The sequence below is a fragment of the Pseudorasbora parva genome, chromosome 22 (assembly GCF_024679245.1).
Source record: "Pseudorasbora parva isolate DD20220531a chromosome 22, ASM2467924v1, whole genome shotgun sequence".
NCBI classification, from domain to species: domain Eukaryota; kingdom Metazoa; phylum Chordata; class Actinopteri; order Cypriniformes; family Gobionidae; genus Pseudorasbora; species Pseudorasbora parva.
The window spans coordinates 21,387,505-21,408,110 of NC_090193.1; the positions used below are offsets into that span (position 1 = coordinate 21,387,505).

A 20,606-nucleotide genomic window follows, 5' to 3' on the forward strand; every position below is an offset into this window, starting at 1 on the left:
GAGTTTTTTCCGACTACGGGTCCGCTTGATGTCAACGGGGCGGAATGTCCTTGTATGGGCCGTACAGGCTCTTCTCCCGGAAGGGTGCACGCAGGCGCGAACAATCGGATCAGAGCGAGTCAGCGAGAGAGCGAATGCACAACGCCCATAAACGCTGCTCTCATTGCTGTCACAGGACTTCACCAAATCAACAATGTCAAAGAAGTGTGTTTTTGATGGAGCGGTGACGACAAAGGTTCACGATCGTGCTTTGGAAGCAGGCGGTGAGTAAAACTGCTTCAAATGTCTGTGTGTAGTTGGATATCATTGCGTGAGTAAACATCAGTAAACAACACGATACAGTAGTGTATAGTTAATTTATCAATGAAGCATACGATGTATGATGTGTGTTTAAATACATTTGTTTAGCTGACCACTATAGGTGTCTGTTTGTTTATTGTAAAACCACCCCAAACATAACATTAAACCTAGGGGACGTTCACAGAAGGAAATTCAAATGCACTACTCCATTGTTTTTCTATGTAACACTAGTAGTCTGACGTGCAAAACCGTTTTGCTTGCTACTGCTAAGGTTTAGTCGCATACAATAGTCCATAAACCAAATCATGTCATCATAAAATGCGAGTTAACAAACGCAAATGACAAGCGTTTGGCAAATGGCAATTGACAAGCTGCTAAATACAGTAACGTTACATACCACAGAGATGGACGTCCTGATGTTTCTGCTTCTCCTGATTAATTTATTTTAGCCTGCAGATCCGATTCTGGATTGTATATGTATTCGTTGAATCTGATTGATATCCATGGTTTATTTAGGGTAACGTTTTCTTTTCCACGCTTGACGCTCTCGTACAGTAGCTGCGCGCTCGTCATTCTTTAGCTCCGCCCACACGATACGCCTCCAGCCGCTCGTTTTTTTCCGGAAACACTTGGTACAGCCTATCTTTCTTTTATAAATATAATAAAACGAAACACTTTTCAGAGATATGAAGGATGCAATACTACTCTATAGGTACTCAAGATTGACATGAGATTGACTAAAACTCAGTGTTTCACCCCCCCTTTAAATTCTTTTCAGCTAAAACAGCAGAACCACAAGCAGCGACTATATCATAAAGTAACTCTATATCAGGATGAAGGTTATGATGAAGACAATCAAATCTCGCAGAGTATCACCATGAAGAAGCCAACCAAAAGAAAAACAGAAAACAGATGGACTCTGAAATTAATGAATGACTGACATGCGGGAATGAACAAGGGCTTGTATAGGGGCCGGAAGTTGCACCTGATCTTTACTGCTATTGACGGCTCCTGGCTTTTTCTTCTTTTTCACAGGACTGGAGGAGGTTTCCGAAGGGGAGTGTCCGTTTGAAGAGTGAGGGGGGCTGGAAACCTTGCGCTTAGGGACGGTCCTTTCCGCTGACCCTTGATCAGAGACTGCATGGCAATGGGACAAATTACTAATGTTAAAACTGTATGTATAAATTAAACCATACTGAAAACAATCAACAAATATGGAGTTTTCACACTTGAATGTGGTAATAAATGTGGCACTCTCATAACATTGAGGACGATTCTCACCCTTGGATCGTGTTGCGATTTCCATCCCTTCAATTGCATCTGACTCCTTCCCTTCTCCTTCAGCCAAACTGCCACAATGAAAATAAATTCATTATGAATGAATGAATTAAATGTACATTTTACAACTATACATGCCATTTGGTCATAATTGCACCTGTATTTCCTGCTTTTCTTGCAGAATTTCTTTTTAGCAAAAATGAAGCAAACCATGATAAAAATCTTTCACCAAAAAAGTTCACCATTTTACCAAACACCAACCAAGCAAATGCCTTCATATAGTATTTCACTGAATTCAGGCTTTCCTTCCACAGCTTTGAATGCAGAAGAGAAGGAAGTTCTCAGTGAAAGAGCCCTTTGACGTCAGATTCACAGCAGGGCCTCATTCGAAGTCAACACAATATGCTTATTCTCCACTCCGCGGGTCCGCTCGCTCCGGACAAATGCTAATCTGACTCCAAAATGCGAACATACAGATCTTACGCTTCTTGTTTAAGAATAAGCTTATTAGATGACACATCATGTGGAGGGTGGAAGTCCAAATACAAAGGAGCATTTGATACTAGCAAAATAAAATAATCAGCTGTGGCCTTTCCTGATGGTTTCAATAACATGTGGCATGGCTAAAACATCACATTTTATGTAGACATATACAAAAAGGCAAAGCAGTTATTTTCCTTTTTGGATAACAATAATGTGCTTTTATCCAATCATATGCAACACAGTTTAGTTAAAACACTGGCAAAGGTAGCGCCAAGATGGTTTCCTCTCACTGCCAAGAGATAATTTTCTATAAGAAATCCCAAAAAACACACTAACGCTACCTGAATATGATGTGCACATCCATAACTCATCAGATATAATGTTAGTTGATGCCAACGCTAAACCTCAATTTCAATTTCGGATGCGGCACATAGACTTTCCAAGCAACATAACGGTTTCCATCTCAGTCATTTTGCCTTAACGGTTTTAAAAAGGCCCCTTTTTTTCCTCCTGATGCCTGGGTCATTATCGCACACGCCCACCATATCTCGTTTATGAACAGAGGAACAGAGCACAGCCTCCTGGAACAAACCTCAGGATGATCAAAGACAAAAATCACACTGTTATTGACAGTCACGAGGGCTATTCTCATGCGCTTGCACTGATGTGGCAGCGATCTTGCTCTGTCCTGCACCCCCAACCTTCAGAGATGCAGATGGGGAGGGGGTGTGTTGACAGCATGCGCAAGGCAAACATCTGTGGAGCATGAGCTCTTGCCATCTTGGCCTCCTCACGTCCAACCTGCATGCACCATCCACTCCCCACCCACAGCAGAATCCAGTTCCTCTTACACAAGCAAAAACCCGAAAACAGAGTTAAAAATGGCAACATACAATCACAGATACAAGTATAACCTTAAAAATACAAGCCTCCCCTCAAAAAACACACAATCCCACCAGCATTGTATGATTCTCCCTCTAAAAACTGACATATAATAACAGCATACCTTTTTTTCTTTACAGGCACTGTACACAGATTCTTCAGGCTGAGCCTTTTAAATGTGTTTTTTCACATTTAAAGGCAGTGAGGGATGAGACAAAGATGGGTGCAGAATTTTCCAGAAGGGCCTTGCTCTCCCTGCTGCTCTCAGAGCGATTGTCAATCTTTAACCTCAGCTGTGTGCTGCCGATTGGTTTGAGAGCCACACGGAGGCGCGTGATTGGGTGGCTGGCGCTGTGTGTGCCACACAGGCTCTCCCTGCTCCCCTCTCTCTGCTCTGATACACTGCTGCAATGCAGGGAGGGCTGCTGCTGCTGCCATTTACTAGGAAAATACTCATATTCTAGTCTGAAAACTACCGGTTTAAATAAACAAAGGATGTAGATGTTCGGACAAACATGTCAGATGGTTTTTTTTTCCTCCTCCCCCCCTGAAGTCACTGCTAAGGGCGACCATTTTGATCACATTCTCTCTCCTTGTCGTGTTAAGTAAGAGCCGGATGGAGATTTGACAAATGAGCGACTCACAGGAATGCAGTAAGGGCCTTGTAAACACCATGAGACAAAGAAAAGGCTGGAAAATGTAATCGGAGTCATGGTAAATTGCAGGTCTTGGGAATACTCCTTATGTTCTCCCATTTAGCTGCTCAAGACTGACATACAGTCAGCCGTCTGCCAAAATGAGCTCACGAACCAACTAAAAATAATTTCAGTTTGCAGAGTAATGTTGTAATATGATCAATGACATGGCGATGCTCATTTTCTCCTGTCTGGATCTATTGTTTGTTCTATTGTCACAAATACACATTAAAAATGCCATTTATACATATAATGACTTGAATACACCTTCTATAATGAGCATGTATTAAAAATAATTGGGGGTGGGGTGGCATAAAGTCAAAAATGTTGGGGGGGGGGGGGGGGTGGAGAATGTACGGTCTTGACATCATAATGAAGAAAAAAGCCTAAATTCATTATTTAAAAGAAAACATTATTAATTAGTGTGGCATACTATTTTATCTTCATTAACATAATTGCTGCTGTTGTTTTAGAAAAACAATATTTCATTAAACTGCTCACTGTGACATTTGAAAAACTTCCAACATGTCATGTGGTATGACCAAAGAAAATGGATATAACTTTGTGTCAAGGTCAATAACCCTCTTAAACATCAGATAATTTGATCTTTTTTGTGACAAGACAAGGTTAGTTCAGGTTGTAAAATGTCAAATGGTGCAACTCATATTTATGAATTAATAGTTACTGATTTTAAATATATATATGTATATATATATATATATATATATATATATATATATATATATATATAGAGAGAGAGAGAGAGAGAGAGAGAGAGAGAGAGAGAGAGAGAGAGAGAGAGAGAGAGAGAGAGAGAGAGATAGATAGATAGATAGATAGATAGATAGATAGATAGATAGATAGATAGATAGATAGATAGATAGATAGATAGATAGATAGATAGATAGATAGATAGATAGATAGATAGATAGATAGATAGATAGATAGATAGATATTTTGGAAATTGAGATTTATACATAATATAAAAGCTGAATAAATAAAGCTTTCCATTGATGTACGGGTTGTTTGGATATAACAGTATTTGGCCGAGATACAACTATCGGGAAATCTAGAATATGAGTGCACAATTTTTTTTTATTGTTTACAAAATATCTTCACGGAACATGATCTTTACTTAATATCCTAATGATTTTGGGCATAAAGTAATGGATAACTTTGATCCATACAATTTATTGTTGGCCATTGTGCAACTTATGAGGTCCCGGGTGACATTTGTCTTGTTTGTCTACTGCTAATAATAGCAATTTTAAATTGTTCATACCTATTATTCAGATAGTTTGTTTTCTTATATTAATGTAGTAATTAACCTCTGATCCTTTTGTTTTAACACATTGACTCATCCATCCCCAAAAAGTGAAAGAAAACAAAAGATAAAATCACATTTCTAGAAGAACAAGCTCAAACATATGCACATATACTGGCAAACAGGTGAAGCCGACAGACAATCAGGTTTAATCACTTACGTTAACAGACAAACTGTGAAACGCACAGGTTATTTAGCAGACAAGGACTGCTACAGTAGACTAAAAACACCTCAGTTTGACATTATGGTTGTGGAAAAACATCACTAGCCCAGAGTCCTCTGCTATGACCTTCTGATCAGACCCTTGCTTTATTAAATACAGTATCCAAATACTTGCCATCCAAGAGAAATATTTGAAAATACTGGATGCAAACGTCATATTAATGATGTCACATTAAGTAAAACGCTCATATTCACACAGAGACACAAAAAGTCTTTGTGGTTATGCAGCTGAAAAAGGAAGTCTGTCTGAAATGGCTGCCAACTCATACCACAACTAAGTTTTGATAAAATGCCTGGCCTGTTCTGACTCTTTACAACCTGGGTAAACAGACAGAAGCCTGTATTTAACTTAGAAAGTCAAACACAAGCCTAACTCACCATCTATATGCACCTATTTATAGAAAAAAGCAGTCTCTTCTATTTCAGATCCAATAACTCTGTCAGCAAAATCAGTCTGGTGTATGCTTTAGCGAATTAGGCCTATATCCTGAGCAAAATGGACATTCAGCATTATGTCAGCCATTAAAAAGTGTTCCTTTAACTTGCAACCTGAGCCAAAACTGCTGCTGCTCGTTCTTTCTGCCATTCTACATGTGCGCTTCCTCTTACAGCCTGCACTGTCTGCTCCTCAGGGCCTTCCATTTTGAGAGGCCTGGCCTGTGACACAACCTGACACGGCTGTGCTCCTCTCTGGCTCTAGAGAAACATTACTAGGACAGAGACCAGAAGAGGCCATTTTGGTCACAGAGTTAGCACAGGTCAGTCATGCGATCCTGGAGACAAAAACACAGTGTGAGTGTGATTTCTGAGTTGTCTCTTCCTGCCAGGATTCAGCTCTTTGGAGTTGGGACAGGTTTTTGCCCCCTGTCTCTCAGAAAATCCAGCATTTCTGCATGACATAATTCAACCATTAGCATTAACATGTAGTGTAAAAGCATACAAGCAATGAAAAATCTCTTACCTCTGTGGATGCATGGCTTAAAACACAGTGGGTAATGTCAATGCTTATTAAAACATGGAGGACAGTCCTCCCTCTCCCTCTCCCTCTCTCTCTCTCTCTCTCTCTCTCTCTCTACACACACAGCAGTCTCGGCTCTCCAAGCCAGCCAAGCCAACATTCTGATAACAACTATGAAAGCAGTTACATGATTGGCCGGTTTTCACAGGCAGGATGAAAGGCAGCAGCTGATTGGCTGACTTGTTTCCTGAGTAAATGTCTTTTGTTCAGTACAGACAGGCTGTGGCAGGATCATGGACTAAAAGAAGAGCTAGGCCTTGATCTGCACAGCTAAAACTGAGCTAAATTTCTCAACCTCGCACAGTCAACTACTTGTTAAAGATGTTTTACACTTAATTAAAACAAATAATTATTTTTTAACAAATAATTAATCAAGTTACAGCAATCTCACTATACATGCACAAGGCCTTGAGTCCTGGAATTAAACTCTCAGGCTCCACTGAGAGAAAAAAATACTGATGAACATCAAGATCATCCATGTTTTTCAGCCATAATACATATATTTGGATATATACGTATATGGAGTTAATAAAGTTCACTCGATTTTGTTAATCATTCACTACTTCATTGCCTCTAAATCATTCACTAATTCTTACCACATCATTGATTTTTACAAAATCATAACAACTTAAGTTGGTTATCTAGTGGTTTCTGGAAGTAAATTACTGTTAAGTGTAAAATTTTACTCTAACAAAAGTATTTTGTATGCCTTACAATAATCTAACAGTACAAAATATTGACAGTTGTGGTCATTAATCAAACTATAATGATTTTAATGAGACTTAAATTCAGCAAGAAAAGGAAGTTGCTATATCCTTTTCTTCTCTATTATGGCACATATCTGAAAATTCCCAAACAAGGCAAAAAGTAGGTTGGGACTTGATTTTGTCAATCGGCAATTGATTGGATTATTGTAAATATAGATTACGAAGGCACATACATTTAAAAAAATATATATGCACAAGGTTAAATCATTTAACACTGCAATAATAATACTGCAAAAAAAAAATGTTTTGATTTTATGGTGACTTTAAGGCTGGAATACAATTTTTTTTGCCCAAAATTTGCCCCGATTTACAGTCTGGAAAAGTTGATGCTAATTGGCAACTATCAGAGCCATTTTGCAGTTTTGAGTTGACAGATTTAGATGAAAATATTGAATTATGGATATATAATTCCATCCAGTCACAGGATCTCAAACATCTTTGATATTTTGAGCCGATTTTAGAACACATTTTGCCTTCATTTGTCATTCGTCTCCTAGCAGCAAGGCGCATGTTTCCATGCAAGTGTTTGGAAAGACTTCAAAAGTCTAGTAGTGTGTGATCATCAGTTGTTTAGTGTATGATGCCCATTTTTAACATTCACAAGTTGGCAATAATATGGCGCCTAGTGTTTTAAAATCTGTTCTGATTTGGAAAAAGTTGTGTTGTGTATTTAAGCTTTAATGTATACTCAAGATGTCATGGGCATATATATGATTCTGGCAGACCTAAGAGGGTGGGGTCTGGGCACATCTTATCTAAAACCCCACTCTAGTTAGACAGGTTCTGAAGCACCTTTGAGTGAGTCATCTGCCAGAACACACCCAACACCTGCTGTCTTCTTGCAAAACCAGACTTCTTGTCTTATTATCAACCAAGTAAAAACAGAAATCAAAGACAATTTCCTGGTTTCACAGACAAGGCTTAGATTAGGCCTGTATTAGGCCTTAGACAGGCAACAATAGAATGGCACTGACATATTTTGAGATATGACAACAAGTTATTTTCAGTTAAAACAGCTTAAACATGCATTTTAGTCCGGGACTAGATTTAAGCCTTGACTGTGAAACCTAAGCGCTAAACATCACTAGAAGGTACACTGTTAAAAAAAAAAAAAAAAGTTGAGAAAAGTTAAACGTTTAAAAGTTTAAGGCAACCAGCTGCAGAACATTTTTGAGGTTTCTCAAATTAGGGTCAATAGTTGTACAAACTTTCATGTTAAATAGTTGAATAAACTGTAAAAGCTGAAACATAAATTGGATTTTTTTACAGTGTAGATTAGGGTTTTTCAATGTAAATCTCACTACTACAATACTAGGGTGTATTGGGTGATTGCCAGGGTGTTCCTATGGAGTTGCTAAGGTGTTCTGAAGTTTAGGGCAATACTATCCGGTTGCTAGGGTGTTCTGGGTGGCCCTTACTAAGCCCATTTTCTTAGACAAAGCTGTAAGAAATTAAGGGGTCACTATCGGCCTAATATTAAAATGAATGGTAAATCAACATGGTTTGTTCAATGACAAATTCTTAAAGGGATAGTCCATCCAAAAATGTAAATGGTCATCATTTCCTCACCCTTGTGTCATTCCAAACCTGTATGACATTCTTTCTTCTGTGGAACATAAAATAATATATTTTGTTGACTCTTCCGGTTACCATTGACTTCCACTTTGGGTGAAGTTTACATCTTTGTTTCTATATGGGTTCCTTCCTTCAACGTAAGTCTGGAACGGACGAACAAGTTACGTCAATAATAATATCTCCGTATTTTTGTACTTAGATGTGTTATTTATTCATCACATTAAAATCTTACTCATTAGCAGGGATCAATAATTTAATCTGTCAAGGTCACATGTCTCTGTTGTTAAGATACACAAAAATTGAGCCAAAGTTTGTTCAAACATCATTCAACCAAGGACTGTCATATATCTGTTAACGTTACATTTTGAGATTTTAAAATACGAACACAGACAAATTACTTGTATGAGAATATACCAGTCACAAATAGTTTCGTTGCAAATCACAGACAAGATTTCAGTACCAACATGTCTCACAGTATTAAAAAACCTCTTGTAATAACATTACTCAAACAATTTAAATAGAATTTTAAATAGCCTACTTACACGATTCTTCAAGCAAAAACGGTCACTGTTCAGAGGTCTGTGAGGTCATGTCCCAGGCTGTCCACTAGAGGGGGCTATTCAGCTTTCTACTCCTCATGTTGTCATCTATGCTGAGGACAGCTGTCTGAGACTCCCTGCTGCATTAATAAATCAAAACACATACTGACACAGACACACTCACACAGCATGGAAGATCTCAAGCCAAAGATATATTGATGATATGGAGAGTTTTTCCATAAGCACACTGGTTTTATTCAGCTCTACGGTGTCCTAAGATTTTCAGATGAGTCAGTTTTAAAATGCAGTTAATAATAAAAACCCTGTATATTTAAATATTCTGTATATATTTTTAAAAAATATATACAGCCTGGAAGATCTCCAGAGAGATTTATAAGTAATATAGCTTTTCATTTATCTCTTTTATTAAACAATTGATTGCCTCAAGGAGCCCCCAACCCCAGTGATACAATTTACTAACCTTGTATTAAACAGATGTAATTATTGCGCTTTCAATTTCATACTGGGTGCTCATTTGTACACTCCTAAAGAGGTGATTTAACCTAATAAATCTTTAAAGCACTTCATCTGGAGAGGGGATGGGTGAAAGAGAGGTTCATGACTGCGTGTTTGCAGGTAGAGAATCTATAGATGCAGATGATTGGGGGCTAATCTCCTGTCCTTTTAAACCGCTATCTCCTGTCCTTTCAAAGGGGACAGACAGAGTGAGGGGGTTGGGGGGTAAAGCATCTCACACTCTCAGAAGGGGGAAGTCAGATTGTGCTGTGAATTGGGGGAGGGAACAACAACAGGTCTATGGGCCTCTTTCTGGGCTTCTCAAGAATGTTATTGGGGCACTTTCATGTGGTCTTGTGGTCAAATGCAAATAGGTTCATAACCTAATTTTTAAATCTCATATAGTGTGTTATAATTCACCAATATTTAAAATTAAGATAAAAAAAACCCTCTTAGTTTCAACCTGCGGCATTTCTCTGGCATCAAATAAAATTTGAGAATACATTTTTTGAGTTTTTCCCGTAGCTAAATTGCTTGATGCTTCAGTTTCATGTCTAAGTTTTCTAGCCAGATGAGACAAGAGGTTGTATAGCAGGGAACTGTCATGACAGGAAACAGCTAGCAAGCAATGAGCTAATTACTACTCTCTCTCTCTCTCTCTCTCTCTCTCTCTCTCTCTCTCTCTCTCTCTCTCTCTCTCTCTCTCTCTCTCTCTCTCTCTCTCTCTCTCTCTCTGTGTTTCTCAGTCTGACTCGCTCATTCTCCCCTCCCCCCTCCCTCCCACCGTCCCTACCTCCCCTCTCTTTTTCCTTCCCTCCCTCCCTCTTTAGCGCTGTCTCCTCCAACAGTTGAAATTCTACACTGGTATGCCTCAGAGATCACCATGGAGACGAGTTCATTGCTATCTTCCATGTCTGGTCTTCAGAGGGCAGAGCACTTACAGCCTCTGCAGACCACAAGAATAGGAGTGCATCCTAAAATGCATTTTTGACCATTAAATGCCCTTTACACACACACACAAGAGAGAGAGAGAGAGAGAGAGAGAGAGAGAGAGAGAGAGAGAGAGAGAGAGAGAGAGAGAGAGAGAGAGAGAGAGAGAGAGAGAGAGAGAGAGAGAGAGAGAGATTATTATATCACAGATCCACATGCTTCAATAATTTACAGTAAGGATATCAATGTTTGCTGTGTCATTTATATACAATTTGTTTTGTAGCTTTTCCCTCTGCATGCTATATTGTCCAAAATGAACTTTCTTTTTCCCCTTTTTTTTAATTGGCAATATTTGCACACCTAAAATTGATTTCATGGGCCTTTTTACCTTAAAGAACATTTTTCTTTCTAACCATATACAAACCATTTGATCGAGTAATCATCAATATGACAATGTAAAATAATAATAATAAAAAAGGCTTAATAAATCAATGAATAGACCTAATATCATGTCTAGAACATAATTATGTATTTTAGTAATACAAAATACAATTTGCAACCAAAAAAAGTGACATTTTTTTATTATGGATAACCTTTTTATACAGACTTTAATATTGAGGGTTTTTTGTCACATTTGCTGGCAAATTTACCTACTTCATATTGTGCATATTAAAATAACATTCTGCAGCTTATTTGCAGCAGCTTCAAGTAACTGTTCAAGTGCTCGTAGATCGTGTGTATTGCCTAACGTATACTTTGTATGTATAATGTGTATATTATATGCAAATGTGGACATTGTCTAAAACTTATAAGTAGCCCAAGTGTGTATTATTGTAGCTACATTGTCTTTTACTGTTACTAAGGGGCTGCAATGCACATACAAAACTTATGTAGATGTTGTAGTGACAATAAAGATTTGATTTGAAAGACAATGAATAAAAAGGTGTGCTACGAACAAATAATTCGATCTCTCGCGAAGACAGCGAATTCATCACACTCAAATTATGTAAATAAAGGAGTACGTCAGACTACTCATTAGGGATACGTGACTTATCTCTATGTGGTCCTTGGATGAGCTAAAAATAAACGCACTATAATTTTTTTTCTACGATATTGCTACTACTGCCCATCTCCTACTGGATGTCTATTTTTCGATCTGCGGGGGTTCATGTACTTGTAGTTTCTTTCCTCTTTAGCTCTGGGTGGAATGTGCTGATAGCCCGGATGGCAGAACTACACTACCCAGGGTTCCCCGCGCGCATGGTTCAGGCAGGCTTCTTTAAGCTTTGGGAGTGTTTCCCATTTAAACAAACATAGCTAATGCTGAAGATGGCGGATGCGTAGAAGTGGCTTAAAGAAACTGGAGTGTTTCACGGGATACATTTACACCGGTAAGTGAACCGAAACACTTAATCGCGATCGTAAATGAAGGCATTTGAGCAATTGTTGTGTTCGTGAAACAATGTTACGTGATGCCGGTTATTCAGAAGTACATTCTTGTCCACGGTGGGGATCTTGCCACCTAGTTATTCTGCCTTTGAGACAATAATCGTAGTAACACAGTGTTGCCAGATACAACAATCTCCAGCATGTTTGTTTACTTTTCATAACAAGATCCGTTTGTGGATTTTTGTATTCTTCTGCTACCAAAATAAAATTTCGCCATTAATAGACACAGTTTAACACTGTTTTACTAAGTTAATGAAGATTTTGGAGAGGTTTGACTCCAGTCTGAATCTTTTAAAATTCTACAAACCAAAATAATTAAGATTTCTTTTTTAATTTACTGTACTTTTGTCGTTATTGGTTCTTATAATATTGAGATGAATACAGTAATATGTGGAGTTCTTCCTTGTTTTAAATCTTTGGTCACCACAGCAAGTTTGTTTACCAGTTTTTGGATCACCTGATAGTTTACATGAGCTGAAATTAACGTTAGTTTGCTTAAGCATAACATATTCTTAACCCTTTATCTGTTACTATCATATATACATATTATTAGGAAATCTTCCAACTTTTTCCTTTCAAATTTGTAGTGAAAAACGTATTGGCCTCAAATGATCTGTTCAGATGTGTGGTGTGATTCTTGTTATGATGATGTTTTGTTGCTTTTGCTCTCAGTTCATGAAGTTCATAAAACCCAAACAACAAGATGGTTTCCTGGTTAATGACACGGAGGGTGGAGATTAAATTATCATAAGTCAGGAATGAACAAATCAAAGCTAGGCATTATTTACAGTGTTTTTATGCTTTTATTTTGCTGCCTACCAAACTGTGCAGTGTTAAGAAGTTGACAAAACAGATAAAGGGTTAATACAATTAAAGTCTGCATGATAACTCTTATCTTTTAGATGTTGTATTTTTGCTGTTGCTGTGTTTCGTGTTCATGGTCATAACGTGTTATGTAGGTTGTCCTGACGGTATAGATGCTGGAATTACGGCTGTGTCTCAAACTCCAGTCATCTCCACCCAGACAGTGTTGTTGGACATGGCAGGCGCTTTTGGAACGTGTACATTGTGAATGTAAGAATGTGAAAGATTCTTATCAGAGCCATCAGACACTATTTTTAACACTCCCATTCTTTGCTCTTGCAATGTTAATTGCAATGATTTAGCCTGAGGTATTCAGTGCGCTGCAGCGCTACTGGAAAGTTTGAGGAAGTTCATCTGAATTCACAGCGATTCACGTTTTGTAGTGATCCAAATGCTGCAGTTTGTGAGCTGGGAGACTTTGACCACATCCCACCATTTTAAAAATATTCACTGCCCATTTATAGAAACATCACAGAACCACATTTGTAGAACCAACGTTTCCCTGAAATCCACATGCACTCATGTTGATATAGATGCTTTGAAATATACTTTTGGTTATTTTTCCACACTGAAGGCACAGGTAGATGACATGCTTGCACTGTTTAATAACATATTGTTAGAACCATGACTGATTTGCTTTACTTGCCTATACAGAGTAAAATGACCCTTCCTAATAATTAATGTTATTAAAATTCAAGACTTGGTCCGCAACCTTTTTAGCCTGTACTAGTGCACTTATTCACAGTGTGTGTCTTTGAAGCATTTCTGTGGATGCATGAGAACAGAGCATGCGTTATGCACAGCGGTGTATGTTGGTGCTCACACGCTACGGGACCCATGGATGCCCTGACTGCGTGTGGGAAAAGACCCTCTGAACTCTTCCTCACACTGGTCGCAGGCTGAGCCCTCCCCCCCTTCCCCCTTTATCTGTTCCTTTCTCCCCAGCTCCCTCTCTCTCACACGCCGAGCGTCAGGCTGCATTAACTATGAATCAATCTTGTGTTGAACGCTTTGACTGCAGATGGGGTTAAGAATTAAAGGATGCATAGATTCTCTGTGCTCGTCCATTTGTTAGCTCTGGCTCTATAACTCATTAACTCGGACACTCTCAGGGGAAGAAAAAAAATGCTTGTGCAAAAGTTTTCCCATGATTTTTTAAGGGAACATCTGAGTTTCGATTTCGTTTATCTTATGTTTCTTTTTTTTATTTTTATTTTATTGTTGTGGGTCAAGAAGTAGTTAACCCAACAAAATAAATTAAATATTTTTATTTTTTATTTTTAGGGATGTTTTCAATGTAATGGCACTGAATCAGAGCAACTGAAAGTTGTTATTGTTTAAGTTGTTATTCACTGATATTTTTGCCACCCAGTGGCCATAAACTGAATTATTGAATCTGTGTTGTTTTTAGTTATTTATATACTATTATAGAAATTAATATATATTATAGCTTTTAATTTTAGTAATGTTATGTGCTTTTATAATTATTATTTTTTATATTTCTATTTAGCTTTTTTTTGTTGCAGTAATTTTAGTTAAACTTATTTTATTACAGTTATGGGTCCTGCACACTGTGCGAATTTTCAAAATCCTTTGCGAATGTCCCTTCTCAGACTGTACGAACATGATCCCCCATCTAAGCCATGTCACACTGTAAGATCTCAGTTGGCATTAATGTCGATACTGCACGATAGTGAAGGTGCGCTAAAAACGGACACGCACAAAAAAACTCATCCGGAGTTTTATATCATCAATGAATGACGCAGTCGGTGACAGTGAGCTGCATTACACGCGGGACTGAAATGCTGGCTACAAAGAAATCTCTAGCTCTCGTTTTTTTGGTCATAGTGTGTCTTGAAAAACGGAGATATTTGACTGTCATCTTAGGAGAAGTCACACTGCAGGATTATGTGCCAAATCTTCTGACACTGCCAGAATTTCGTCTGAGGTAAAATTTGATTAATTAATCGGCTGCCGGTGAACATGTCAAACTAACGACCAAAGACGTCAGAATCGCACAGTGTGCACCTGGCTTTAGTTGCCAAGGGAAGATTGATAATTTTCAATAAAATTTGAACCATATTTTTTCCATTATTTAAACTAACAGAAACAATTTTAATGGTTTTAGCAAACTGTAACAACGCTGGTCAGTTTTTGGAAATCATGACAGTCGATTCATTGAAATGATCTGACTCAAAAAATGATTCAGTCACACGTTTCAGAGACGAGTGACTTTATTTTTGGTCTGTTTATCACACAAATCTATCATGTGACCTCGGAAGTCTTGTGCAAAAGTCTTATGTTATGACCCATTTAATTTTTGTAATATCATTTTGGAGTTTGACCGCCCTAGTCCCCATTCACTTCCATTATTTGGAAAAGAGCGACTTGAATATTAATTCAAAGTTCCGCTTTTGTGGTAAACTTAAGACAGAAATTAAATACAGAAGTTATTTTCATTCTTGGTTAAACTATTCCATAATATCATTGTCTCATCTATTGTAGATGTTTCATTTTGCATACATATTTTGAGGCTTTCCTCTCGGATCACAGGAGGTTGTGACCTGCAAAACAGCAGAAACAGACTAATTTGTTTCACGTCACCTTTCTGACACTTATCTGATCGTCCTAGCTCATTTAGCATTTTTCAGTCCTCAATACTTGAAGAAGTTGTGACGTGAGATTGAAAGAAGGAAAACAGTGTGGTTGTGGGTGAAGGTTATTTTAAGAGTAGGGAAAATGGTCCAGTTATATCAAGTATCTGTGTGTTTGTTTCAAATGTAAGATTAATGGTGGGGGGTGTATAGTGTTGCTCCAAGGCGCTTGTGTTGGTGGCAGTGGGTTGAAACAAAAGCTTGATTGTTGCACTAATTGAAATGTGATACCTGTTACTTGCAATGGCATTTTGCTCCAAGTAGTTAAAGGTGTTGGTGAAGGCGGGTTATTTTAGCCTGTAAACTTTTAATAAGTGTGGCGAGGTTGACTCGCATCTCGTGGCTTAAGTGCAAAAGGAATCGAAAAGTGAACCGCTTGGAAATTTCAGGATATTAATGATTTACTGCACCTCGACGTTCCTCCACAAAAACATTTTCAAGCGTAAATGTTCTGTAGCTGGAGCTCACGGCGTAATTTACGATGCTAATTTGTAGACCGCTGTAAACTTTCCATTTTGCTAACTAGAGAAACAAGCAGAAAAGTAAAGTTTGGTCCTTCTCAATTCAGTCCAGAGAGAGTAATGCATCTCATTCCTTTCCGTTTGCTCGGTTCACAAACAACATGTTGTGAACTTTCTCCCTTCACCTTTCAGACACAGATCAACTGTGAAGGTTTGTTTGTCGTAAGTCAGAAATTCTGTGCGAATCATTTGGAAACTTATGAGTCATAATTAAGAGCCTCTGCATGGCATCTGCATGCGAGTGTCGTCGTGCGCCGGAAACGTTTTACAGCTCCCTTCAGTGTCCTATAGCACAAGTCGAATTTAAGAGGAATGTGTAAGTTGCATCCAGCTGTGGCTGCTTGTGTAAAGCTGTGTTGCCATGACGACACTCCTGCACGACTGGCTCAAGGTCGTTCGGGCGGTGACGACGAGCTGGATGTGCCTGGCGACGGCGTGTGCACGATATGCACACACATACACGCGGAAGGAAGCTCTCTGCAGTACTGTGGGTGTCTGAAAGTGAAACTTGGAAATACGTGCAAACACTTTGTGCATAAAGACTTTCTCTTGATACGGTGAAAGGGCTCGGGGAGGAAAATGCAGTGCTTGGTTTGTCATTTACTCATTGCTGTCCTGTTCAATTTGTTGCGTTTTTTTCCAGCTCAGTTTAGATTTCTCCATGAGCTCTCGTTGTTTTCCTGTTTTTTCCCCGGATAGAAAGATGATTGAAAGCAGCTAACAGGGTTTAAGACTGAAAAGTGCAAACTCCTGTTTTTTTTTTTTTCCTCTTTAGTTTTTTGGCTTTCTCACCCTCTGCTGAAGAATGCTCGTAAAACGGTTCACCTGAATGAGCCCACGGGAGGGTAAGGCCCTGGTCTGGTCTTGTTACCATTGTAAAAAGTTAGCAAGACTTGCTGTGGGTTTGTGTTGTGTTTAGGGCCCTGTTGTATAATAGTAGAGAAAAGTTTTAAGTCACGAGGTAAATGTTACCAGATGCGTTCTCCGGCAGTTGAGCCTAGAGGAAGGAGAGGGGAGAGTGAGAGAGAGAGAGAGAAGTCGATGGAAAGAGAGAAAGTCAACTTTGGATGAACTTCTCAACTGCTTAGCGGCCACCTTGTTTTCATTTTGCCAGCATCCCCAGCCCCCAATTTGACGAAAGGTTTGTGGAGAGTTAGTCAGAATTCCACACTTACAAATCTCTAGAGTACCAACTACAGCCAAACTGAAATAATGTCGAATATTTACTCTACAATCAAAGGATTAGTTCAACACAAACTAATTTTGCTGTCATCATTATCTCACCCCCCCATGTTGTTCCAAATCTGTATAACTTTACAGTGGAACACAAAAGATGATATTTAAGTTATTTTTCTCATTTTCAAACTCGTGCATTTTTTGTTTCTAGGTTTGATGTCTGTTACACCAATCACAATGTGCCAGCTCAGAGATTCCTTTATATTAGGCGATGATGCCTTTTTTTCTTCTGGGGAAAACTCACAAACAAACAAAAAAGACATTTTAAAATAATTTTTGAGGGCAGTTATGTCTGACTTTGACTTTAAATCAGTAAATGATGGCAAAATTAAAGTTTTGGGGTGAGCTATTCCTTAGACCGATTTATCAGTCTGTCACTATTCAAAATGTTTTATTTTATGCACCATGAAAAAAAGTTCAATCAAGAACTCTGAACTGAACTGTTCCTTTAACTCTACTCCATGTGAGTTTTGTTTCAGTCACGGTGCAGATGTGGGTTATTTGGACAGTCTCATACACAAGTAATTAAGGTTTTCAGCCTTTGAATATAGTTACTGACATATGAAAGTGATCTTTACATGAACTCTGCTTTCCCTCTTCTCTCTTCTCTTATATCCCCTTTTACAACTCTGCTCACTTTTTCCCGTGTTTAGTTTCCTGTCCTTACCTCTTGCCCTCTTACACCTTATGTTGAGCACCCCTCTATTTGTACCATTATGGATGGGCTGCATGAACAATAAAAGTATATGCGAACGCTAATTTTTAAAAATAAATTAACTCTTATACTCAACAAGATTCATTAAATTAGGGCTGTCAACTTTACGTTTGTCGACGAGAAGTTATGGTCGACCAAAATTGTAGTAGTTGGTTAGTCGCAGGAAAGGAATCTCCACAGGAAGTGGCTAGGCTTATTGGATAGCCTGTGTTATACTGTGTTCAGCCATACGCCGTGATGACGCCGAGACACTTATTTCATGAGACGAGACGAGACACAAGATTGGGTTTACGGGAACGAGACGAAATGAAACGAAATGTGTAGTATTTTTAAGAAATCCTCAATGTTGAAATACATGACAGGAAAAATTGTTTGCAAGTGCATTTGAAATGTTTTAACTTATCATCTTGTTATGAATGTCATTTCAGTTCTACTTTCTGATTATGAATTATCATATGCCGTAAAAGATACTCAGTACTCAAGCACTATAAAAGGTTTTGCACAAACTCAACTCCCTGGCTTCTTTTTTGATTGAACTGCACATGATTTATGAGCTTTTACACCTTTTGACCTCCTAACTAAACTCCTTTCCACAAATTGATCATAGATCAAGTGCAAACAATAAGTACATCCATAATTAAAGTATTCAATATTCTCAATATTGAAAGTGCAAATAGAGACAAAAATTTCCTTCAAGCATGATACAGAGCTAAGAGATGGTTAAATATACAGATAGCTTTCATATTGAGAAATATTCTCATGCCTCAGGGCGCTGCTTTCAAACAGCGTTCACGTAGGCCTATTGAAATCGCGTGTAAATGCACACCTGCGTTTACTTTCACATTAAATTTTGCGATCGCGTGTACTCTGTGGAAAGATCAGGGACAGGTAATGCGTGCTGAACATGCATTATAAAAGACATTTGTCTGACACTACTGTGCAACGAATCCTCCGCAGGTAAATCAAATGTGGATAAAAAGTGTTATCCGCATTGCGAACTTTCTTATCATCATTCTAATATGATGATTTGAGGATAATGAAACATTTATGATTATTATCAAAGTTGAAAACTTGAAGTTTTTTTAAGAATTCTTCGAAAGCTTTCTATTTTATGTCTTTTGAACCTGCTATTCATCAAAGAATCCTGTGATTTTTTTTTTTTTCTTTCTTGCATATTCAGCATAAGATAACATTTTTAAAAAATCGTACATATCCCTAGCCTGACAAGCTACAAATCAAAATGTTGGGTCTGGGAACTCCCCATTGACAGGGCTCAATCCGAGCGGCGGGATAAATGGTTGTCTTTCAAATTCCCTCTTCACGGAATTGGATAGCGCTACAACCAACCAGAGCAACGTGAAGCGGAGCTAGTTGATCATTAATCTTTCGCCGTATCCGGTCGGCAAAACTACGAAGACATCTTCCCTTCTTAAAAAGGATTTAAGTGCCGTTATTTTCTCAAAGAAAAGCTTAACTCCAAGTCTTCCAGAGTCGCGGCTAAAGCCGATTCTAAAGACCTTTGTTTGCCAGCTTCTTTGTTTACAAGTAGCACGCAACTCTGCCGTCATTATATTAATCCCGCCCACCGACTCTGTCCACAATGTGATTGGCCTGACCAGAGTTTGTTTTTTCCAGCTCGCAAGTCTATGGAGAGTTGCTAGATGACAGTGGCTGCGAATTAGATTTGCTGCCGCTAGGGTGCGTCTAGATTTATAGGTTAACATATCCCAGGATCCAGTCTGAACTGTAGTACTGTCAGACTGGATGGCGAGTGTTTCCAATTAATTCATCTAGGTGAGCATGAAGCTCAACTTCCATAGGAATGAACTGAAAATGCTCACTGTGCACTGGCATAGCGGATATGCACCTTAACTAATTTAGAAAGCAAGGTGTAAAAAAGGGAAAAACTTCAACGTCTGGTATTACCGGTTCCACATCAATGAACCAGTGGGAAAATGTCCTCACTGTCACATCCCTAAAAGCGAAGCCATGCAGTCCGTGAGAGACAGATCTATTAACAGCAGATCCTTGTGGTAATTACAGTGTTGGGCAGGAAATCAAAACATTCGCCTATCATCCATCGACCATGAAATATGGCTTATAATATGAAACTTCTAAGTAGTAGCAACTTTATATGTCCACTCGCTCTAATGCTAACCTAGATAAATGTCTGCTATTGTTAGGTGCATATCCAAGTGCTTGTGTGAGTGTGGATGCTAAAGTATAACATGATATTGAGGCACGATCACTTGAATTTTTTTCCTCATAATAGCGGAAACAACTTAAATTTTGCTTATATAGATAAGTGTAAAGCATCATTCTAAACTGTAACTTGTATTTGTATGTAAACTAACAATAACAACGAAAGGTTGTGCTTATGTAAAATATATAATTAAATAAATAAAAACAGGATACCGTCTGCTTCACAAAAATAAACTGTAACTACTTGCCTCACACACATAAGAAATAAATCTATAGAAAGCTTGGACGGTCTACTTTGAAACAAACCGATTTAAACAAAAAACAAACAGAAACGCTCTGATTATGTAATGTAAGAAAGTTGTATTTCTCTCTAAAGGCATGCAGAGATGGCGAGTCATCACTGTCTTCATCAATTTCATCTTTGCAGCCAACACGG

At 38.4% G+C, this 20,606-nt stretch overlaps 2 protein-coding genes across 7 annotated transcripts in view; one reads left to right on the top strand and one right to left on the bottom strand.

The window, feature by feature from the left end:
- zmynd8 (zinc finger, MYND-type containing 8) overlaps positions 1-9,108 on the bottom strand; it is a 42,260-nt gene extending 33,152 nt beyond the window's left edge. For 3 of the 5 annotated variants that reach the window (XM_067431698.1, XM_067431697.1, XM_067431694.1), the window contains exons 1-3: positions 6,146-6,235; positions 1,582-1,649; positions 1,286-1,437 (exon numbers count right to left, since the gene is read on the bottom strand). In XM_067431698.1, the coding sequence (XP_067287799.1) occupies positions 1,286-1,437; positions 1,582-1,649; positions 6,146-6,159 (234 nt within the window). In that variant the 5' untranslated portion in view covers positions 6,160-6,235. Of the gene's footprint in view, positions 1-1,285; positions 1,438-1,581; positions 1,650-3,067; positions 3,453-6,145; positions 6,236-9,086 lie in introns of those variants that run through there. The other 2 variants (XM_067431696.1, XM_067431695.1) reach the window with 2 other exon arrangements.
- A 2,676-nt stretch (positions 9,109-11,784) lies between these two features.
- Positions 11,785-20,606, top strand: part of ncoa3 (nuclear receptor coactivator 3) — a 58,886-nt gene continuing 50,064 nt past the window's right edge. Inside the window, exons 1-2 of one of the 2 annotated variants that reach the window (XM_067431693.1) lie at positions 11,846-11,920; positions 12,938-13,052. The gene's annotated coding sequence lies outside the window, so the exon portion shown is untranslated. Of the gene's footprint in view, positions 11,921-12,937; positions 13,053-20,606 lie in introns of both variants that reach the window. The other variant, XM_067431692.1, reaches the window with a different exon arrangement.